This window comes from Bos javanicus, chromosome 22 (assembly GCF_032452875.1).
Source record: "Bos javanicus breed banteng chromosome 22, ARS-OSU_banteng_1.0, whole genome shotgun sequence".
Lineage (NCBI taxonomy): Eukaryota > Metazoa > Chordata > Mammalia > Artiodactyla > Bovidae > Bos > Bos javanicus.
In genome coordinates, this window is record NC_083889.1 from 56,172,695 (window position 1) to 56,197,025 (window position 24,331).

At 45.9% G+C, this 24,331-nt stretch overlaps 1 protein-coding gene across 13 annotated transcripts in view; it reads left to right on the plus strand.

Moving 5' to 3' along the window:
* TMCC1 (transmembrane and coiled-coil domain family 1) overlaps nt 1-24,331 on the plus strand; it is a 156,626-nt gene that overhangs the window by 126,926 nt on the left and 5,369 nt on the right. For 8 of the 13 annotated variants that reach the window (XM_061397128.1, XM_061397126.1, XM_061397134.1 and 5 more), the window contains 3 exons: nt 4,936-5,870; nt 13,798-13,815; nt 22,389-22,524. In XM_061397128.1, the coding sequence (XP_061253112.1) occupies nt 4,936-5,870; nt 13,798-13,815; nt 22,389-22,524 (1,089 nt within the window). The remainder of the gene's footprint in view (nt 1-4,935; nt 5,871-13,797; nt 13,816-22,388; nt 22,525-24,331) is intronic. The other 5 variants (XM_061397133.1, XM_061397138.1, XM_061397136.1 and 2 more) reach the window with 1 other exon arrangement.

Genomic DNA, 24,331 nt, shown 5'->3' on the forward strand with positions numbered 1-24,331 from the left:
GTGTATCATCTGTTGGAAGGTGTTTTTCTTAAAAAAATTCTGACCTTTGTTCCATTCATAGTCACATAGGCTCAGTCACTGCATGGTGTATGAGCTCTAAAAGGATCCTTTGAAGGACACGCTAGCAAGCATTTATATTGAACCCCTACTGGATATTTTCTTTTCCAAGGCATTGCGATACCTTCTCAGGGCACAAAGATGAGTGATGACCCCACCCCACAGGAACCGTCAATAGAAGCAGCCCACTCAAACAATCGTATCAGCATAATGTGATCGGCACAGTGATGCAGGCGCATAGATGTGTGGGAATAGAAAGGAAGAGCAGTGACTCCAGGGGCTCCCCTGGTGGCTCCAACCGTAAAGAATCTGTCTGCAACGCAGGAGACCCGAGTTCAATCCCTGGGTGGGAAGATCCCCTAGGGGAAGAAATGGCAACCCACTCGAGTATTCTTGCCTGGAGAATCCCCATGGACAGAGGAGCCTGACGGGCTACAGTCCACGGGGTTGCAAAGAGTCGGACACCACTGAGTGACTGCACACATGAATCCAGCTGGGAGCAGGAGGCCGTCAGGACAGATTCCCGGAAGGAGGTTATGCCTGGACTGGGTTCCCTTCAGCCAGGAAAGGAAAGGAGATTGTGTCCTTGAAGGCAGAAGACTGGACGTGTGAAGCTGTGCGCCCTGGCCGGAGAGCTGCATTCCAGTTGCGCCCTTAGCATACATAGATTCAAATGGAGTTTCCATTACTCCCAAGTGACCCATGGTACAGTTTTGGGTTTTTTTTTTGGTCACAATTCTGCTGAGGCACATGGTGGGATCAGTAGCTCCAAAGCTAGTGAGCAGACCCCACCAGAGTTCACGTTTCAGTGAATTGTCACATACGCAGTGACACCCACGACATGATTTTAAACCTTTGTTCTTCATGAAGATAGACCTGAGAAGTGCTGGTGGTAGAAAAGAGAGTGTAGTCTTAAGTGGTTCTCAATAGAAAAGGGCTGTTTGAGACAAACTAGACTTGGAGTGCCAAGTTCACAGGTGATCAGGATTATTGTCACGAGTATTACTTGTGTATCAGTGCTTTTTCAAGCTGTTTTTGAGCTGATTTTGTGTGCGTTAGTACTATCCCTATTGTACAGTTGACGAAACGAACACAGAAGTTGAGCAACTTGCCCAGTGTCACATGGCTAGTAAGTAGCAAAGCCAGTTTTGAACCCGAGCAGTTTATGCCAGAACCCGTGCTTCCCTGCTATAGGAACTGTAGCCAGACTTAATAGTCTTATTTTTCTGGTCTGTGCCTTTTTCCGTTTGAGAAAACCTTCTCCTATTTTCCACTACTGCCTTCTAAAAAGGTTTAAAAAATTCTTTTTATATTGGCAATTTAGTTTTGTCTGGAGTGAAGTAGGAATGAAATTTTACATTGTTAGATGTGGAGAGCTTCGTACACTAGCAAAGACTTTTGGGAAAGCAAATTTTGCAGCTGGTACATTTACAACTCATGGCTGAGTCAGCCCTTCCAGTGCTAAGTATTCAGGCCACCAAAGACTTGGTTCACAGCACCGTCGATACCAAGGGAGCATTCTCACCCCTGTCCTGTAACTGCAGTTCAATGTATCTTTCTCTTTCTCCCTTTTTCTTTCTGCCCCCTCCCCTCTTCTCCTGATTTCTCTTGCTCTTCTTCATTTTTAAGAATAGTGCCTGCCAAAATTGGGAGGAGTTACTGGGTAACCCAGGGATTCATGGTCTCAAGTCTAAACTACCCATGTGCTGAAACTGAGGGTTAGTCTTCTTTCTCGATGCTGAGGACAGGGGATTCTGTCAGCAGTGTTCTCGCAGGCATATTGCTTATGCTAAGTGGGAATCAGGCACGGGAAGGACGCAGTGGGGCTCCAGACAGCCCAGATAGAGAAGTCAGAGTAGAGAGAATCTGGATTATCTCTTCAGTTGCTGTGCAGGGAAGTAACATCACATCTAAACTGTGATCATTTGTAAATGATTATATTGAACCTTTATATGTGTGTGAAGTCGTTCAGTCGTATCCGACTCTTTGCGACCCCGTGGACTGTAGCCCGCCAGGCTCCTCTGTCCATGGGATTCACCAGGCAAGAATACTGGAGTGGGTTGCCATTTCAAATTGCAACCCACCTCTATATAGGTTTTTGCAGTTTTAGCGATGGAATCAAACCTTGATTCTGAGAGCAAGGTCCTATTCTGTTGCACAGGGAACGATATTCAGTATTCTGTGATAAACCATAATGGAAGACAAGGTATATATGTGTGTATAACTGAGTCACTTTGCTCTACAGCAGAAATGAACACATCATTGTAAAATAGATATATTTCAATAAATAAATAATAAATACATTTAAAACACCTCGATTCTAGTCCCAACAGTATCTTTTGGGCAGTATGATCCATGTGTGTCCTCCCAGAGTAACAGTGACCCTTGATTTCCATGTCAACACTTCCTCAGACAACAGGATGCGTAGAAGTTGATATTCAGATTGATAAGAAAGAGCCTAAGAAAACTAGACCATGCGTAAGCTTGTGGTCCTCAGTCTAGAGGTGTTTCTTGTTTGCCTTCCTGTTACACTGGTAGATGGGGAGCTGTCAAGCATAAGCACACAGTCAGGATCATGTAATTATATGCACGGTAGTTATGGGATCTGAAATCCTGTTCAGAGAGAAAATCACGCTGTGGGAGCTCTGTGCAGCCTGAGAGAGTGACCCTGAGGCCCTGAGCAGACTGGGTTTCCAGGAGCTTCTCTTACAACTCTGGGCAGCTCAGTTAGCTGGAACTCTGGCTCATCTTCACCTCTGCTGCCTTCCCCCTGGCCCTTCCATGCTGATGAGCAGGCACCTAGAGATGAGCAGGGTAGATGGAAAAGGGACCCGACACGGTTATCGTCCTGCTTCCTGACTCTTGTGCATATCTGTTTCATTAGTGGAGCATAATGTCATTTTTGTTACTTGTTTCAGTTAGAGATTATCTTTTGCTTTTATTTCAGCATACAGTAGTTCACTTCTGTTCATCTGGAAGGAAAATAATACTGTTTGCTATTCACATCAGTGGTAGTATACTGAACCCAGTTGCGAACTGCATGCATCTTAGAGATCAACATGGTCCCTGCTCAGACAGCAGACTGAGGAGGTACAGCCAAGATGGAAAAGGGAGAATGCGTCTCTAGACTGACAAGTTAATGGTCAGCATTTCATGAATATTTCAGATTTGGTTTATTATTGTCATTACAGAATTATTGATTTGGCCTTTCAGAATATGAGAGTAACCTCTATATAGTTCTTGCTACCATCTTGTTTACTGGTAAACAAGATTAGGGATGGGAAACAAGGAAAAGAATGTGCCCTTCTTTCTCCAGGGTGGTGAACTTGTACATTGTCACTCCTAGTGGGAATTTTTTTACCCCACAATGGTTATTTCATTATTTCTTACTGTTACTACTCAATAGAGAGCAGTGTCTAAAGCCTTTTTGCATGGTTGTCATTGTTCAGTTGTGTCCGACTCTTTGTGACTCCATGGACCTCAGCACACAGGCCTTCTTGTCCTTCACTATCTCCTGGAGCTTGCTCAAACTCGGGTCCATTGAGTCAGTGACGCCATCCAACCATCTCATCCTCTTTTTGCATGGGCCCTGCCCTAATTCATCACCACAAGCCACATCCAGGCACACCTTTTGGAAGGGCTTTTTTTTCCTGAGTTAGAGAAACTCAACCTTCCCTTAGCTTTGGCCTGATGGTTTTGAAGTATGATAGTTGAAGTTTTCAAATCTGAACAATTTGTCTTCTTCTTTGGCTCCCTTGAATGGGTGCACACACACACAGGAAGATAGTCATTATATGTGTTTTGGAGTCCCTTGCCTAATCAAAATCTTTGAGTAGACAGAACACATAAAATTTGAACTTCACAAGGCCTGAACTTAGTCCCTGACTTGTTTACTTACTTACTTCTTCTGTCTCTCTCCCAGACAGTTCGTGTTACCTTGCCCAAGCTTATCACAGCTACTTGTGATCTGGGCTTTTAACTCTCAAGCCCTTACCACGTTCATGCTTGCTACTTTTAGCAGGACCTTCCCATTCTCCCCTTCACATGCCACCAACTTCCAATTTAGTGTCCCTGTTGGAACAGACAGAATGATTCCGTACCCCTTGATGTGGTTTGATTAAAAAGACACGTGCTAACAATTGGATTTTTATATGTAGCCACTTAAGTTACCTTTCTCACCAACATTTTCAGATGACTGTAATCTGAAAGCAAGAATTGGAATACAGTGGCGTCTGAATACGGAGACAATTTTCATATGATTAAATTGAAATGCAGATGTACTATGTTGTACATAGATAAACGTCTAAACACAAGTATGTGTGCTGAGTGTGAATTAATTCATACTTTAAACTCATTAGGAGAGCTTTATTATGTAAAGCAGTACTGTAAGAAATCCTCTAGCAGAAGACCTTTTGCACAGATTCCAGCCTCTGCAAATCTTTTCTCATGTATCTGTTTTGCTTAAAGCAAAGTGTGTTTGTTTGGGGACAGTATCCAAGAGGGTGAGGGGGCTGGTACAGGACAGGAGGAACTGGGTCAGCACTCTGTGCTGAGTGGGCGTCCCCAGTGGCTCAGCGGTACAGAATCCACCTGCCAATGCAGGAGATGTGGGTTCGATCCCTGGGTGGGAAAGATCCCCTGGAGGAGGAAATGGCAACCCACTCCAGGATTCTTGCCTGGAGAATCCCATGGACAGAGGAGCCTGGTGGGCTCTAGTCATGGGATCGCAAAGAGTCAGATAGGACTGAGTGATTTAAACAATTAGAACAATGCTCTGTGCTGAGTAGGTGAACTTTTTCAATACGTTGGGGCCCATCAATGGTGGAGAGCGAGTCCTCCTGGGCTCCTTCTAACCTCCCCCTCTTGCTTTCACACCAGATCGAGCGGTTGGAAGTGAGCAGCCTCGCCCAGACCTCCAGTGCGGTGGCCTCCAGCACAGATGGCAGCCTGCACACAGACTCGGTGGATGGAACCCCAGACCCTCAGCGCACAAAGGCTGCTATTGCCCACCTGCAGCAGAAGATCCTGAAGCTCACGGAACAAATCAAGATTGCACAGACGGCCCGGGACGACAACGTGGCTGAGTACCTGAAGCTGGCCAACAGCGCAGACAAGCAGCAGGCCGCCCGCATCAAGCAGGTCTTTGAGAAGAAGAACCAGAAGTCCGCCCAGACCATCCAGCAGCTGCAGAAGAAGCTCGAGCACTACCACAGGAAGCTCCGGGAGGTGGAGCAGAATGGGATCCCCCGGCAGCCAAAGGACGTCTTCAGGGACATGCACCAGGGGCTGAAGGATGTGGGCGCCAAGGTGACCGGCTTCAGCGAAGGCGTGGTGGACAGTGTCAAGGGGGGACTGTCCAGCTTCTCCCAGGCAACCCACTCGGCCGCCGGGGCCGTGGTCTCCAAGCCCAGAGAGATCGCATCTCTAATTCGTAATAAGTTTGGCAGCGCCGACAACATCCCCAACCTGAAGGACTCTTTAGAGGAAGGGCAGGTGGACGAAGCAGGGAAGGCCTTGGGGGCCATTTCCACCTTTCAGTCCAGCCCCAAGTATGGGAGTGAGGAGGACTGTTCCAGCGCCACCTCGGGCTCAGTGGGCGCCAACAGCACCGCCGGCGGCCTCGCCGTAGGAGCGTCCAGCTCCAGAACCAACACCCTGGACATGCAGAGCTCAGGGTTCGATGCACTGCTGCACGAGGTCCAGGAGATCCGGGAAACCCAGGCCCGACTCGAGGAATCTTTTGAGACCCTCAAGGAACATTATCAGAGGGACTATTCGCTAATAATGCAGGCCTTACAGGAGGAGCGATATAGGTAAGTGATACGGGATTCAAGTCCTAGATGTATGACAATGTCTGTGTTAACACACTCCTCTCTCAGTTCGCCCCGCCCTCTTCCTCTCATCCCGTGCCCACAAGTCTGTTCTCTGTGTCTGCGGAGACGCAGCTTTAAAAGGCCTGTGTAGAGTCTTTCTCTGGAGTTTCCACAGCACTTTAGATATGTTGTCTGATGTTGGCATGAGTTCTTCTCAGAGAGAGCAAAAAAGAGGCCAGAAGAGTTAAATGACTCCTTATCTCACACCAGTCACTGTAGCCCTCCCGTCTTCAACTTCCAACTGGAGCCAAGGCTTTCCACCTACTTACTTATAATCCCAGCACCACAAACCATTGCAGCCCATAGCTCTACTACATGAAACTGAAAAGATCTGTAATCCTCTGAACTCTGTAGAAATCAAAGATAGAGCTCAGCCAAATGTAGTGAACCTTGTAGATATTTGACTTTAAACACATGTATCTGGGCAATTGATACAGAAAGATTTCGACTGGAAATAAATCTAGATAAGCCTGTCTGTTACTTCCATGAATTGCCAGCTCTTTAAATGAGAGTGGACTTAAACATGAAATGGTTCTACAGTAGTTAGAAAATTCTCCAAGGACTGAGTGCTTGGAGTCATAATCTGTGCTAAAGGTAGGAGCCGGTCTCTTTTTTGTGTTTCACAGCACACCCTGTATTCATATTAGACCACGCTTAACCATTCTCCACATCTTTGCCTCTTGTTCCCATCACATGCGACTGGTGGTGTCAGCCAGAGCCAGGCCACCTCTCTGAGACAGATGGAAGGGCCAGTATTACAGGAGCCGCACGTCCTGCTCACAGCCACAGGTTAGGCCTTGAAAGGCCCACGTCTGGTCCTGTCCCACTTCGCATCTAGAGTCTCGGTACTTTTACTGTAGTGTCAAGGATTGAACAGTTTCTTAAGTTTCCTTTACCTCTTGGGGAAAAAAAAATAATGAAAATGAATTTTTTTTTTCAAGTTTGCTTTTATGAGGTAATTTCAGGGCCTGAGATTAATTGTTCTCGTGTATCAGTTCCGAGAGGAGTTACAGCAGCACGCTCTTTTCAGGTGGCAAAATGTCACTCAGCCCTACCTCTTATCTCCACTCTTCTGTCCTTCAATTCTGACTTAAGACTTGAAGGGAGAAGAAGAGAGAAGTGTGGGAGAGAGAAATGAAGTTCTAAAAGCAAGTGGATGACTGTTCTTATGTCATTGTTTTATATATTCTTTAATATACTTAGATGAAGAGGGAAATGGCAACCTACCCCAGTATTCCTGCCTGGAAAATGACAGAGGAACCTGGCAGGCTACATACAGTTCATGAGGTTGCAGGGAGTCTGACACAACTGAGCACACATACAGAGTGTGCTTAGAAAACAGTGTCTAAAGCAGCGAGCAATCTGACACATATTCAGGTTCTAAAAACACCTAACTCCCAGGTTCAAATTCTAGTCCTGCCACTTTCTAATCTTGAAAACTGGACAAGATTCTTAACCTCTCTAAGTCTTGATTTCCTCGCCTCTAGCATAGAAATAATAATAGTCCTTCACAGGATGATTGTGCCATTTGAATGAAATCATTTATGCACAGCACGTAGCTCAGTGCCTGGCCCCAGAGTGCTTGATTGATGTTAGGTAGCAGCTGCTACTGCTGCTATTAAAATACATTGCCCTGAACATGGAGACCTGGGCGTTCCATGGTCAGTTGCTCAGAAAAACAACTGCCTGCTTTGACCTCTTTATTTTGAAAGGACAGCAAAACATTCCAGTTTTTAAATTCTTCCAGAGCTTAAAATTCATATAGAGTTTGTTAAGCCTTCAAGTCCGGTGTAGGCCAGTGTGAGAAAATCGGGGAGTTGAAAAACAAGTCTCCCAAGGCCACCTCTGTGTCCATTTAAAATAATTCACAGACAGGACAGAACCTTTAGGTCCTCATTAGTACCTCATTAAAAGAATCACATCCAAGCCACTTGTGACGTAAGGAGAAGTGCACTCCTTTCATTGCATTTTGGATTCTGGTAAGTGAATACCTAGTTTTCTGGAATGAAGAGAGAATAAAAGGAACTTATGAATTTTCAAAAACCGAAGGGGCAGGAGGAAGACATATCTGTCACATCACTTGAGCTTGAGAGTGGTCTTTCCTTTAAATGGAATCTTTTTTTTTCCCCAAGAAAAGCAGTGGAAAAGTCAACAACCGTTTTACTCAATTATTGCATTCCACCAGTATTTCCATGTATAGAGCAATAAGGGAGTTCTCCTCTCTTCCACATGTCTTTACACGGTAAATATATTTATCTAATTTTGTTGGTCTTTGGACTGTTTCACATAAATGAGATTTCTGCCACGGATCGTAGTGTATTCTTTAAGGCACTACAACTTTTCACATTTTAAGCATTTTTGCAGCACTTCTCTCCCTTCTTTTAGCAGAGCAGTCCGTTGAACCTGACGTGAGTGGAAATAGCTGACAGCAGTAGTGTTCTGGCCTAGAAGGATCCTCCCAGCCCCGTGCAGGTGGAAGCGTGCATGCTTCTGCAGTAAGTGGTCCTGGGCAGCTGGTCCTCTGTCCTTCCCACACCTCCTCCACACTCTGAGCGAGCTGCCTGCAGCAGCCTCTCTCTGCGGATTTCTGTGTCTGCTCTGTTCCAGGCCTGGAAGGGCTTGGACTCATGAGACTCTTCTGTGACCAGGAAACCCATTAATGTGTCCATGGCTGCTCTAGATGGGTTTCTGCTTATTTTCGCTGCTTTAGTTTATTTTACTAACATCTGAGTTGACAGGAGGGAGGCCAGGCACAGTGTTAGAGGAAGAGGAGGACGCTGCCTCTGGCAGCCTTCAGTAAACTCCTAGGCTGCCCACTGTGCTAGATGTTTCCTGCATATTTGCTGACCCTCACGGTGGACCTGTAGGCACACTGCACCCGATTTTGTGGCTCAGTCTCTCAGTCGTGTCCGACTCTGCGACTGCGCTGACTGTAGCCCACCAGGCTCCTCTGTCCGTGGGATTTTCCAGGCAAGAATACTGGAGCGGGTTGCCATTTCCTTCTCCAAAGGATCTTCCCGACCCAGGGATCAAACCCACACCACTTGTATTGGCAGGTGGATTTTTTACAACTGAGCCACCTGGGAAACCCTAAACCCAAGTTTACAGATGAGGAAATTGAAATTCAGTGAGGTTTTAAGTTTTGCCAAAGATTACTCTAAATGGTAAAGCCAGGAATCACACCCAGTTTAATGTGACTCCAAAGCCTGGGGTCTCTTCATCCCAGGACAAGTGTTTTCCCAAAGTCAACCCTGAAATCTGTCTGACTGACAGACTAACCTAGAGTCTAGCTCTAAGAAGCATTGACTTTAATAGCAAGAGCTTTAGGGCCTTTTTGAGGACCCAGTGTCTATTTCTGTAAAAGTTCTCTCTGTTTTTAACAGATTCTATAAAATTCTGTGAATGCTCAAGCTTGTACAACACTTGAGGTGAATAATAAGGGACCCCTACTTAAGTAAACCTCCACTACCACATCCTCATTTCCCCCTTTCAGAGTCCTTTCTCAGTACCATCAGTCAGTTCATTGGTGAGTGCTTCCCGTTGGTCTCTACGCCAGTGAGTTGCACCAGGGAAAAGAGTTTTGCCCAAGACCATCTTCTTTGGAATCATCAGAATTACTCAGGAACCTCTCTTCACCCACACGATCGTACCACGAGTGAAGAGTGTGTCTTCAGCGCCCACACGCACTTAGCCCAGGCAGTCAGTGTCGCAGAGCTTGGATCTGGACTCCGCCTCAACCTTGGGCCCCTAACTAGGTGTTTAGTCTTTGCGCTTTGCTTTGGACTCTCAGGTATGAGTGGGATCGTATATCTGAGAAGGCAGGAGACAAGATATATAGCTGTGTTTGTTTTTTTAAGTGATGGAATCTGTGCTGACATCAGATTCTCTTCGTCCATCTAATCTCTTCATCCCATTAGAGTATTATTACAGATTGGTTCGTGGCAACTGGGTTCACTTTCGTACTTCAGAGATAGAGGGGGCCCTTAGATATCTAGTGTAATCTCATTCCAGAGATGAGTCCCCTGAGACCCAGAAAGATAAAGTGACTTCTGCCAGGTCACACAGTAAAATGGTTTAACATATATTTAATTGGCTGCTAAAAGCTGGAGGTTTATAGTCCTGTTCCCAAATTGAGTGTACCGTGCTGAGCTACTGTAGGAAGAAGTTCCGCTATGGCAAAGTACTTTGAAACCAGGAGAGAACTAGGAAAACAGTCCCATCAGTAGTCTTACAGGTTCATTTTGTTGTTTTTCCCATAGGGAATCTGACCTGGAATTTTGCTTAGCTACTGCCTGCATGAAGCAGTGTCGTATCAGGCAGGCAAAAAACCCTCCTGGTGTTGATGAGCAGTAATGCCATTTGAAAGCTTCTATTTTAAGGGGATTGCTGTTCTTTGGAAATCGGCTTCTGAGACTGTTTGTATTAAGCCCAGGGATATTTTAAATTGCACTGAGTCATAAGAGCAAAAATACAGAAGGAGCCCGTCCCCATGAGCAGCTGTCACACGCTGCAGAGCAGTCAGTAGTGAGGCCCACCCAGTTAGGCACCGGCCACTGGAGTTCTAACTAGAGAAGCTGTTGTTAAGTGTGAATTTATTTTACTATTGCTTGGCATAAGACAGAGATATGGTCAGATACAGCTGTGGTAGCCCTGTATTCCTTGGGTTAAACCCATCTCAGTCAATCTGGGAGTCTGCAGAGGGTATGCAGACCAGGTTTGGCCGTAAGCTTGAAATAGAAACTGAAAATATTGGCTCAAAGTGGTTCTTCATTTATAAGAGGGAAAAAAGCCCAATTGAGAGGTGCACCTAGGAGACAGACGCTTCATTCAGAGGGTGAGATCTTCCACCTGAGAGACTCTCACGCAGATGAACTCCTCCCAAGTTAGCCCTGGAGAGGTGCTGAGGTGGGAGGGGGGAAGGGTGGACAGACGGAGTGCGAGCAAATACAGCGACCACTTTGTTCGCTAAGAGAGGTTAGGCAGGCCTGAATTTGCTCACCAGTTCTGACGCTGGTGAGTGCTGTGAGCTGGTGTGGCTCACCTATGCTCAGTTTCCTCCATGAAAACGAGGTAATGATGTCTATGGTGCAGGGTTGTGGAGATTACTAAATGAGGCAGTGTCTGTGGGGACAGCCAGGATGGTGTGAGCAGTGCCAGGATATCAGAAAGCTGTCGTCGCTGTCTCCCCCAGTGGCCTTTATTTATTCCCTCTGTGCTTGAGGCATCTGCTGCTTTTCGTCTTTTAAGATAATGCACTGCCTCTCTTGAAAGCTGGGGGGACTGGTTGTTGTTGATTGGGGACTGAAACTGCTTTTTCCTTTTCAACTGAAGGCTAGTGGAGTCTTTCCTAGCCTCTTTTTGGGCCTCGACATAAATAAGGGAACAAAAGGTAAGGAGGGGAAATCAATTTTCTTTCCCCCAGTTCAGCCAGGGGCGCATTCAGGCTCCCACTGCACGTCCTGTCTCCAGCCCCTGCCATGTCTGCCCATTCAGATCCAGCACTGGCAGAAACCGCCTCGGGTCTCTAGGACGCGCTGGGGAGATAATGCACTCATCTGCTGCCGTGGTTGCCTGTTGGTGTCAGTCGGCCCGGGGATCTAGTCCTTCCTGTTCCTCTCAATACCTGTTCCACAAGATTCTTCAGCCATCCTGTCCCAGTGACCTGTTGCCCAATCAGGGAAGCCCCACAGGCTCTCAGAGATGGCTCCAGGCTCCTGAGCCACACCCGAAGAGTGGTGGTGCATTCCCAACTGTGCGCTCACCCAGCTTTCTCATTTGTCAGGAATGTGGCCCCCAAGAGCCCTGGCTTGTCTTTGGTCTAGGAAGGTGACTACTGTGTTGATTAATCCAATGGATGAATTGGACCAGTTTCCAGGACCAGTTGGGAATTTTCACTTTCCAAGACCAGTATTCATTTATGCATTGTAAACGTGCAGCAAATCTAGATGTATTTTCGGCTATACCCCAATACAAAATGTTTTTGGTGTTAAATAAAAATTTGGGGAAAAAAATTTTTTTTGATATTTTATTTCATTTATTGGACAACATAGCCTGTGGGATCTTAGTTCCCCAACCAGGAATCGAACCCATGCTCTCTCCACCGAGAGTTCAGAGTCTTAACCACTGGACCACCAGGGAAGTCCAAAATTTGAAAAAAAATTTTAAAATAAAAAAATAAATAAGCTTCGGGGGAAAAAAAAAGTAGATTGCCTAAGGGTGAAGCACCCCACTGGTGAATTTAACCCAGATGGATTCTTGTGGTCAGACTAGACTGGACTCAGATCCTGTTAAAAGCCTGGAATAAATTGCTCTAAATTCCTTTGGAAAAAAAAATCTAGGTGTATTTTAATACTTTGTAGATAGAGCAGTTGAATCTTGGTGGAGAAGAATTTCACGTCCCCAAATACAATATAACCTACTTTTTTCAAAAAAAGATTTTAACAGTGTTCAGGCCTTCTGTTTACTAGATAGGTAAGCTCAAATCGTATTTAGCTGTCAACATTCCATTTGAGTTGTAATGATTTAGGAAGGACCTTTAAGTTAAAAGTCTCAAAATGAGATTATTCATCTTACGCTACTTTGTGCTCCACGTTAAGTCACATGAGAAGCGTGTGCAGTCAAGGTCACATACTAGTAGGGTCAGGAACACCCACCCTTCCTGTCCAGAGAGTTCAAGTAATGTCGTATGAGGGGGTGCAAGTCCCCTACAGGGAGCTCTTGATTTTAAAAAATCACACGTGAAAGGCTGATTCACGGTTTAGTTTCCCTTTTTTCACCCTCTGCTGGTTTGGCTTTAATATTTAAGGAGAGAATTTAAGGAGAGAATGGCGGTGTTCTTTTTATGAATTCCCTAGGTATCTGGCTTCTCCGTTTTAGAATTCAGACTGGAAGTAAACACTGAAAAATAAAGGGAGCGAAAGAGTTTATAATATTCAAAATGGGAGGAGTTGGAAAGTTGGTGAGAATATTTTCTTCCTTCCTTTCGTCGTTTAGATTTTTCATTTGACTAACAGTATGGGACGGGGTGGAAGTTACAAAAAAGACAACAATAAAACAAATCTAAACAGCAAGAAGCATGAAGCAACCGATTCACATCCTCCTACACCTCACTAGCAGGGGAGAGTTGTGGCATTTTTTTTTCTCAGCCTCCCCTTTCTAAGTTACATTTCGAAGCGCCTCCCAGAGAGGAAGGAGGTGAGGATTACCGAGGAGTGTCTCCATGAGTCTCCGAGGCAGACATGTCACATAAAAAGGCCTAGTGGGCCAGGTAGCTATTGTTTTCCTTATCTTTGCTGGTGTTTTTGATGTTTCGGTGCTGACAGTGATTAATTGGTTAGACTGAACCCTAAACTCCTCCACCCAACACGCTCCTCCACCCGACATAATACCACAGCATTTTTTACTGGGCTCTTTGGGCTAGTCTGTTTGCAGACTGTAATTTCACATGTGGTTTATGTAAGCCTCTCAGGCTGGAAGCACTGAAAAAAAATGTTTGGAAGTGGCTAAGCCTGGTTAGGTTTGTGCTTTTCAGTTTGCAGGTTGTGAAAAGAGCTGAGGGACGAACTTCCCTGACCCAGGTGGGAAAATTAGGGAAAATGTTTTAGTAATGACAGGCCAGTCGAGTTCTTTCAGGGTACTGAGACAACCCGGAGGACGGCATTGCACGGTACCAGGGGCATCTTGCCAACCTCTTTGTTCGTCACATTTGACAAAAGCCTCAAAGTGTGTGGCTTTCTCCGTCTCCTCCCTGATGTTCCCTGCAGATTGGAGGTGCTTTACTACTATGGTAACCCAAACACAACTGTTTGTGTGAGCGTGATAGGATTTCCACTACACAATAACAGCTGCAACTTTTCTGTTCTTTCAGAAAGTCATCATTCTCCAGGTAATTCTTATGACTTGAAGAGGGCAAACGCTTAGTGGATGAATTAACAGGGCCGTTTCAGCTGGACCTTTGTGGGTTTTGCTTCACCCCTGAGTCCTGCAGCTTTGTGTCACCTCAGCAAGGCTCCTAACCTGTCTGTGTCTCGTCTTTTGGGAAACGGAGCTCTTCTGCTTATGCCAGTGCTACTTGGCTAGTTAGCTGCCTGCTAATAAAGCGCTGTCTTTGGGGGCACCAGTTACATTTTCCCATTCAGGAAGGCTTAGCCTGAGGGGATGTTGCTGTTAATTCCTATGTAACTGTGAGTAAATTGTTCAGCTTCTGAAAGCCTTCGTTTTCTGCAAGGGCATGGTAACCCAGGGTAAGGATTAACACTTTCTACTCAACTCTTTCTGGAGGTTTGCAAAGACCTAATACAATTTATTCGAGAGACTTTGCCTCCCACGCATACACAACACATGCCGTGAAAGGAAGGCAGATAGAGTTTTTACCAATTTAAAGGACAGCTTGGAACAGGCCAGCTAGTTCAGTTAGTCCAGTCACCTGGCGGACTTGAGCCAGGGTGATGGCCAGAGCCGTCAGTGTGCTTGTGCTGGCCCTCCTGATGAGAAGGCAAGAAGAGGCTTGTGCCCAGCGTGGAGAAGGACAGAGTGCCTGCCCCGTAAACCCACCTGTGTGATTTCATAGGGAAAGCAGCATGGATATACTGGGAGTGCTGAAAATTCCGGAATATGTGAGACTGAGAACGTGGAGACAGATGAAGAAATGAAAGGTTAGAGAAAAGAATCAGAAGCAGGAAGCCATGAACAGTGCAGCCACCTAGCACTTGGGATCCCGTGGCGATTGACAAGCAGTCCCCTGGAACCACCTCGCTAGGGCTTGGCCTTTTTTTTTTGCCAAGCATTTGTCATCTATATCCTGTGTAATCCTCACAGCCACCCTTGGGAGGAGACAGACTTCTTAACAGGTGAACAGGGTCACTCACACCAGTGTTTTGCAGAGTCAGGGTTTGAGTCTGAAACCTGGATGATCAGATTCATGGGCTGGGACAAACTGCGACAGCATAAAAACATTTTCAAGTGAAGAAAAGGTACAAAGCAGAAACAGTGAAGGTGCAGAGCCTTTAGCTATAATGTGCGGTGAACAAAATCAGTCCTAACGTGGTTTCCAGAGCCTTTGACATGTTAGTAACCTTTATATGACAGACACTGTTCTTTAAGGGTCAAGAGTTAGAAACACGTGCTGAAGACTTTTGCATGTACTCTGATTCACGTGTAGCATTACATACTCATCAGTAGTGTTACATCATTACAGAATCTCCGCTTCTACAGACAGGTCGAAAAAGAATCCGAGGGCCAGCCTCAAGTGTCCTCTAATAAATCATCTTAGCTGTTCATAGGTGTAGGTATACAAAACATGTTTTGTCACAACTCAAAGCCACGAAACAGCTCAAAACAAAACCTGAAAAGAGGAGATAACCTGCAGGAGGGAACGCATGGAGTACTCTGAAGCCAAAGTTGCCAGCGTCACCAGGAAATCCAGCTGATGAAAGAGACTGAGTGTGAAACAGACCAAACACATGCGACATTACACTGCCGGAGGATGGCGGTGAGACCTCCAGAGGGCTGGGGAAGAGAAACTACACGGAGGCTGCTCTGTCCCACCTGCTTCATTCTTCGAGGAAGAGGGTGAAACCAAGAAACTTTCAGACACATGTAGGTAAAATTACCTCTTATAAGCTTTGCTGAAAGAAATACTAAAGGAAAAAGAACTTAGTGAAAGAAATGAATAAAGCAGGTTGGTAAATCTTAAGTAGGGACTTAAAAAATTACATTGGGGATTCTTAATGTCTACAATCAGTTTGGATCTAAAATTCCGGAAGAGAATATAGGATTCAAGGGTTGCATTTCAAAGAAATGTTAAAGTGTTAAAAGTTTGAGGGGCAGAAAAAGCATCTTATGTCCTGATCTGCCTGTCACTCGGCACCTGGCAACTTTCTGTTCACGTCATTCCTGTTCCCTTAAAGTGATGGATGCTGGGACCTCCCTGGCTGTCCAGCGGTTAGCTCCGACCTCCAGGCTCCCAGGCGTCTTGCCCTTACCTCCTGTCTTCTGCCTCTTCCTCCGGAATAAAATACAGGTTCATCTTTACAAATAACACGAGGCGTGCGCGAGAGAGTGATACTGACAGATGTGTGTGCAGTTAAGACTTTACCAAGGTTTGGTTCTGTGGAATCCATGGGAACTACCTCTTATTGCTGAAGGCAGGCGTCACAAGTAATGTAGCTGAGAGAGGGACTTGGTGTGAGGGAGGAGCTGCTAGGCTTTAGTTCAGTTTTAGATGGATAGCTGCATCTATCTAGCAATGAAAACAACTCTTAAGAAAAATGAGACCCTGCCCCTTGAGGTGTTAACAGAGAGAATCCTTGTCAGGGCTGTTGTAGAAATAGTTCCTTGATGGAAAGAGATTTAACAAGGCTTCTTCTGTTCCCTAGAATTTAAGATTCTTTATAGTCAGGGAACTAAATTTTTTACCTTTCAAACAGTACTTTGTGGTGTATTTCTCTTTGTAACATACTGGTTTTTAACAACTCTTAAGGGGAAAGGAGGGAGGTGTGTGAGATAGTGATCATCTTAGAAACATGTGAAATTGGGTGTGAGATACTGGATTCATTTTGTAGTTGGCACAATGACATGGACTGCGGATGAGTCTAAAGTGAGACTAAGGCATGAATCAGTCACCACAGGAAATACTTGGTTAGTTAGAAAGGTTTTCAAATTCCCATGAATTCTTTTCAGGAAGCAAGTATTCACTTGATGTCTTCTTCATTATGAACTAGAAACATTTTCAAAACAGCCACTGTGTTCTTAGTTGATTGAAACTGGATAAAAGAGAAACACATTTTTTAACACCTCCTGTGTACTCAAACGAATGTTTCAAGGTAGATTATTAACCTCAGTTTACAGATGAAGGAATTTGCTATGTAAAGTGAGCTGACCTGAGACCTCCATGCAGCTTTGAGAGGTAGGATTCTCAAAGGACTCACACCCAAATGCTCCTCGCTGTAATACCTATAGTCATTTTTTCCCGATGTTTATTATAAAACTTTCAAACACACTGCAGACTTGGGGGAAAAAAGTGTACAGTTAACTCCCATACTGTTAATATATTATCTTACTGTATATCTTTCCATCTATCTATCCTTTAGCTGGTTTTTTTGATGCATTTCAAAGTAAACTACCATAATCTTCTTTAACAGCTTTATTGAGATATGCAAATCAGTGGTTTTAGTATATCCACAGACACATGCAGCCATAATCAGTTTAGGACATGTTTATCAGTCTACAATCTTCTCTACCCTGCCCCAGCCCCTGGCAGCCATTAATCTTTCTGTCTCTATCAGTTCAGTTCAGTCCGACTCTATGCGACCCCATGAATTGCACCACGCCAGGCCTCCCTGTCCATCACCAACTCTGAGAGTTCACTCAAACTCACGTCCATTGAGTCGGTGGTGCCATACAGCCATCTCCTCCTCTGTCGTCCCCTTTTCCTCCTGCCCCCAATCCCTCCCAGCATCAGAGTCTTTTCCAATGAGTCAACTCTTCGCATGAGGTGGCCAAAGTACTGGAGTTTCAGCTTTAGCATCACTCCTTCCAAAGAACACCCAGGACTGATCTCCTTCAGAATGGACTGGTTGGATCTCTTTGCAGTCCAAGGAACTCTCAAGAGTCTTCTCCAACACCACAGTTCAAAAGCATCAATTCTTCAGTGCTCAGCCTTCTTCACAGTCCAACTCTCACATCCATACATGACCACTGGAAAAACCATAGCCTTGACTAGACGGACCTTTGTTCGCAAAGTAATGTCTCTGCTTTTGAATATGCTATCTAGGTTGGTCATAACTTTTCTTCCAAGGAGTAAGCGTCTTTTAATTTCATGGCTGCAGTCACCATCTGCAGTGATTTTGGAGCCCCCAAAAATAAAGTCTGACACTGTTTCCACTGTTTCCCCATCTATTTCCCATGAAGTGATGGGACCAGATGCCATGATCTTAGTTTTCTGAATGTTGAGTTTTAAGCCAACTTTTTCACTCTCCTCTTTCACCTTCATCAAGAGGCTTTTTAGTTCCTCTTCACTTTCTGCCATAAGGGTGGTGTCATCTGCATATCTGAGGTTATTGATATTTCTCCCAGCAATCTTGATTCCAGCTTGTGCTTCTTCCAGCCCAGCATTTCTCATGATGTACTCTGCATATAAGTCAAATAAGCAGGGTGACAATATACAGCCTTGACGAACTCCTTTTCCTATTTGGAACCAGTCTGTTGTTCCATGTCCAGTTCTAACTGTTGCTTCCTGACCTGCATACAAATTTCTCAAGAGGCAGATCAGGTGGTCTGGTATTCCCATCTCTTTCAGAATTTTCCAGTTTGTTGTGATCCACACAAAGACTTTGGCATAGTCAATAAAGCAGAAATAGATGTTTTTCTGGAATTGTCTTGCTTTTTCGATGATCCAGTGGATGTTGGCAATTTGGTCTCTGGTTCCTCTGCCTTTTCTAAAACCAGCTTGAACAACTGGAAGTTCACAGTTCACGTATTGCTGAAGCCTGGCTTGGAGAATTTTGAGCACTACTTTACTAGCGTGTGAGATGAGTGCAATTGTGCAGTAGTTTGAGCATTCTCTGGCATTGCCTTTCTTTGGGATTGGAATGAAAACTGCCCTTTTCCAGTCCTGTGGCCACTGCTGAGTTTTCCAAATTTGCTGGCATATTGAGTGCAGCACTTTCACAGCATCATCTGTCTGTATAGCTTTGCCTATTTTGAATATTTCATGCATGTGGAATCATACAGTTTTCAGTTCTTCCTTACTGGCATCTTTCACTTAACATATTTTCAAGGCTCATCCATACTGTAGTGTGTGTCATTACTTCATTTCTCTCTCGTTTGCAATAACACTGCATTGTATGAATAGACCACACTTTATATATCCATTCATCAGTTGATAGTGGGTTGTTTCCACTTGGGGCCATTATGAATAATGCTTCTATTAATATTTGTATACGAATTTCGAGTGGAAGTTAGTCTTCATTTCTCTCTGGTGTACACCTGGAGTGAGATTTCTGGGGCACATGGTAACTATGTTTAGAGCTCCAAACTTACTTTCCAGAGAACAGTTGCACCAGCTGTATACCAGGGTTCGAATTCCCCCACATCCTCACCAACACTTGTTACCATCCTCTTTCCTATTCTGGGTCCATAATCTTGTTTATTACAGTCCTCCTGTTGACTCCGCCTTGGCGTAAAGCTTCAAAGCCATCAATCAGTGTGGTAGTGTCCAGGCCCCTGTGGAGCTGTGTGATTTGAATCCACTTTAGACCTGACTCACCCTTCTTAAGAAGGGAATTCATCTGGGCTTCTTGAATGGTTAAGAACTGGCTTTACAGTTTGACCTACCTGGATTCAAGTCTTCGCTCCCCTACTTAATTTCTCTGCCCTTGGGCAAATTTCTGTATCTTTCTGAGCTCCAGCTTCCTCATCTGTAAAGTAAAGGTATTACCTACTGTCTTGGGGTTGTAGAAGTTAATTTACATAATCCATGCTAAATCGATTCAGCTAAATCCCTCAGTCTTCTCTGACTCTTCAAAACCCTGTGGACTGAAGGGTGACAGGCTCCTCTGTCCATGGGATTTCCCAGGCAAGAATGCTGGAGTGGGTTGCCATGCCCGCCTCCAGGGAATCTTCCCGACCCAGGGATCGAACCCGTGTCCCGTGCGGCTCCTGTAGTATTGCCTGCGAATTCTTTACTGCTGAAGCCCCAGTTTACATCATAAGCATTGGATAAATGGTAGCTGCTGCTGCTCTTACTTTTTAATCTGTTCTAATGGTATTTGTGAGCCAGGTTTAATGTCAAATGATTGTCTCTAACTTTCCTGGAAAGCCTGAAAGACCGTAGTTTGTGGGCTGAGAGACTGAGGTGGTAGCCCATGGAACTCACGGCAGAGATGTCACCCGAGTGTGCCGCCGTCAGCATGCAGGCTGGTTGCCACTGCTGCCAGGCTCCCCACCCTGCCACCTCACATCGGCCCTAGCTTAGGAGAGTCCTTTGCTGCCAGCCAAGCCCAGCCCTTGCCCTAAATCCCAAGGAACTGACACAGTGGAAGACCCCATTTATAAAAAGCCTCTAGCCCCTCTCTGGTGAGGGGAGAGAATAACGAAATCATCCAGCACTGACACCACCACACACGGTGGGTTTAATAGGAAATCATAAAAAGACAATATGTTAACCTAATCTCGTGGCATTTGTTGAACTTAAAACGTGGTGGAAAATCAGCTCTAGAGGTGGCAGTGTTTCCGAGTATGCCCAGGCCCACAGATGGCGTGAAAAGGCAGAGTCCCAGAGGGCCCGCCTGAGCCACAGACACGCAGTGGAAGCCTCCCGGCCAGTTGTTCAGGCCACTCTGGTGACAGTTGCAGTGGCAGGAAAGCAGCACGGAGATTGTTATCAAGGCCTCGGGAGAACCAAATAGGAGTCAGTAATCTGGGTCTCATGGAGAAGGAGTGGGGTTTAGGATCTATTTATTCATTATGTAATTATTAGAAGGGAGAATGTTGCTGATGCCGCCACCACATAAAGATGACCTTGAACAGAGAACTTCCGTGGATTCCTTTAAAGCTTGTGTACCGCACGTCTGGTTAAACGCGAAAGGGGAGGGTAGTTGAAATGTTTGCCTTTGTTCTGACATTTCTGTTCCTGTAATACAAAGTTTGCCAAGACTTTCGTGCCAGTGTTAAGCATGTGCTTGCCTGAGAAGCACCCAGTCGTCGCATCTGCGGGGAATTGGTTCTAGGACCCCACCCTACCCCCACGGGTACCGAAGTCTGCCAGTGCTCCAGCCCCTTCTGGAACCTGTGCACACCCTCCCGTATGGTGGAACTCAGCCTAGAGTACATACAAGTCCGCATGCAGTGTAAATGCTCTGTAGATATTTGCTGGTGCCCAGTAAATGCACATCTTACGTTTTGGAACTTGATGGATTCTTTTTTTTTTTTTTCATCCGAACTCGGTAGAACCTGAAGTACTGTGTATCCTCCTCTTGGGATGAGCCCTCCGTCTGACCGAGACACTTCCATTCTAGTCACCATAGTTAGAGCTGTGTGATTCCTCCCTTTCAGGGCTTCTTACTGTGTAGTCTTCAGCCTTTCTCCTACCTACTTAGCTCTTTTCATTCTTCTTTTTTTTTTTTTTTTTGGTTCTTTGAACTCTACTCACAACCTGCCGGAAGCTTCACCAGTAGCAGACAGCCCTGTGTTCCTCGTGTCAGCCTCTCCCCTCAGCATCTGCTTTGGGTCCATGTACTGTCTAGTTGAGATTTCCACTGCCTTCCCTGCTTTTTAAGGACAGATTTCCTTTTTTCCCCCCAGCTGTTCTGGTTAGTCCATACATTTCTACCCCCTGCCCTTTACCTGTGTTCTTTGTCCAGTCTCTCTGATCTTTTCCTTTTAAACGGTTCCAGTCCCACAGATCCATAGATGCCCTGCCCAGGTCCCGTCTTCATGTAGAATGAACCTTTTCACATGAATCTGAAGTGCTAGAGGTACCAGATGAACAAATATGGCCCCTGCTCCTGAGGAAGCCTCTGTTTGTGCATTCCCCCACTTTCTGCTCAGCTGCAGCCACACTGGCCCCTTCTCTGCTCTGAAATCTGCCAAGCTGACTGTCATCTCAAGAGCTTTATACTTGCTCTAAGATACTTCCTTCAGCTTTAAGATACTCTTCCCCTCACATCTTCACGTGGCTTGTTCATGTCATCACCCAGGTTTCAGCTCTCAGGGTTGGGTAAAGGTCTTCCCAAGCAGTCCAGGGCCGCCGGGCACGCTGCCGTATCCCCGTCCCAATCTTCTCTGGCTCCCTTACCCGTGCCTGCAGTTGTCGTGGTTTTACTGCCTTCCGCCACCACTGAAGGCTGTAAACTCCTGAGGGCAGGTGTTCGGTCTCGCTTACCGCAGCATTCCCAGAACCTTGAACAAACCGGGCACACAGCAGGCACTCAGTAAATGTCTGTTGACCCTGTGCCAGGCACTGTGCTTGGCAATAGGGATGGTGGGCTCTGAATGACGAACATCCAGGTGAGTGAGTGACCTGCCCCGGTTGGAACAAGCTCCTGGTGATTGCTGAAAGGTCAGTTTCCATTTGCCTGCTGTGTATCTTCTGATGAGACTGCTTATCATCCCTCAGGTTTTTGCCTCTCCCATATGCCGCTGGGGGCAGAGCAAGAACAGCCTCGTTTGTAATGGGTCTGCTCAAGCTAACCAGGGCTGCTAGCCTCGCTGCAAATACTGTGTGTTGAGAAGAATGTGGAAGAGCCATGTTGCTGCTGTGATACGGCCTTGTGAGAAGCTGTCTGTCCCAGGGACCGAGAGCTGTGCCCACTAGCATGCCCTGTCACCCAGGCCACTCACCTGATTTCTCTGTGCTTTCGTTTTCTTCCTTTGCAGAATGGATTTGGGGGTTGGATGTGAATAATAACCAACAGAAATACAGAACGTGTGAAACATTTAACTTTTCACTCTTGTTAGATGTGAACGATTAGAAGAACAACTGAATGACCTAACAGAGCTCCACCAGAATGAAATCTTGAACTTGAAGCAGGAATTGGCCAGCATGGAAGAGAAAATTGCGTATCAGTCCTACGAACGGGCCCGGGACATCCAGGTCAGCACAGTGGGCCAGGTGGAAAAGCAGAAGGCTGAGAGAAAGCAGAATGGGGGTTTCCAGGGGCTCGGGGCAGGGGGCTGGGGGTGGGTTCCTGTTTAATGGGTCCAGAGTCTCAATCTTCTAAAATGAAAAGAGCGTGGAAGTAGGTGGCGGAGATTGTTCAACAGTACGAACGTGTCAGACCACTGAACCACACGCTTAAAAGCAGTTCAGATGGTAAATTTTACATTATATATATGTTACCACAATTAAAAAAGGGGACGAAAAAGGAATGATGCACCGACACCTGCCCCAGCCTGTGTCCACCCTGAAAACATGGAGCTCAGTGCAAGAAGCCGGTCACAGAAGGCCGCACAGTGCATGAGTCCATTTACATGAAGCATACAGAGTAAGCGGGTTTCCGGAGAAAGTGGATCTGTGGTTGCCAGAAACTAGAGGGAGAGGAACGGGAGTGATAGCTAAAGGGAAGGGGGTATTCTCGGGATGATGAAAACATCCTGGAATTTAATAGGAACGATGGTTTCACAACATGGTGAACTTACTAAATGCTTCTTAAGTGAGCACTTTAAAAGGAGTAAATGGTAGATTTTATATTATGTATTTTACCATGCACAAAAAAAATGTTTAGGGGCAAAGACAGAGAGGGCAGAGTATTAGAAGAAGCTTAGACCGCCTGTAACACACCTGCTCTTCAAATGCCATGCGTTTCTCAAAGTAAAAGTGTCAGTTGCTCAGTCGTGTCCGACTCTCTGCACACCCATGGACTGTAGCCCTCCAGCCTCCTCTGTCCATGGCATTTCCCAGGCAGGAAAACTGGAGTGGGCAGCCATCCCCTCCTCCAGGGGATCTTCCCAACCCAGGGATCGAGCCCGGGTCTCCCGCATCCCAGGCAGATTCTTTATCATCAGAGCCACCAGCATTTCTCAAGTCTGCACCATTTGGAGGTGATGTGCTTGCTTGGCTTCTTGGGAAATGTTTCTTGGGCTCAGGATGGTCTCAGTAGATGGACGAGCATGGATGTTATGTCTGTGGTTACTGCTTTGGGAGCTGCTCTGACAGGTCCCAGGGCCACCTGACCTATCTTCTTCTGTGGCAGAGGCCTCACTGCCAGATCCACCTTATACAGCTATACCACCAGGCCATTTGTGAGAATAATGGCGGGCTACACAGTCCATGCGGAGAAGGCAATGGCACCCCACTCCAGTACTCTTGCCTGGAAAATCCCATGGACGGAGGAGCCTGGTGGGCTGCAGTCCATGGGGTCTCGAAGAGTTGGACACGACTGAGCGACTTCACTTTCACTTTTCATGCGTTGGAGAAGGAAATGGCAACCCACTCCAGTGTTCTTGCCTGGAGAATCCCAGGGACGGGGAGCCTGGTGGGCTGCCGTCTATGGGGTCACACAGAGTCGGACACGACTGAAGCGACTTAGCAGCAGCAGCACACAGTCCATGGGGTCACCCAAGAGTCAGACACAACTGACCAACTCAACAGTAACAGCGGTCATGTTGAAGGCTAATGGCCCTCTAGTTTAATCCATGGCAAAACAGAATATTTTAACTTTTTCTCATCCCAGTTGGGAGATATTTCTAAAAACCCTAAGAAAACTCAAAGACTCACACCAAGACCTTCAGTGCTTTATTCCTTGTGGTTTCCACGGCCTTTCTCTGGCAGCTCTGGTGGTTTCATATGAGAGCATCCTGAAATAAACCAGTCTTGGTGCTGTAATACAGGAGCCGTGCATGACAGAAGCCTCAAGGAATCAAGGGAATGTCTAGATCATTTGCCCAGATGCCCCCTTTTC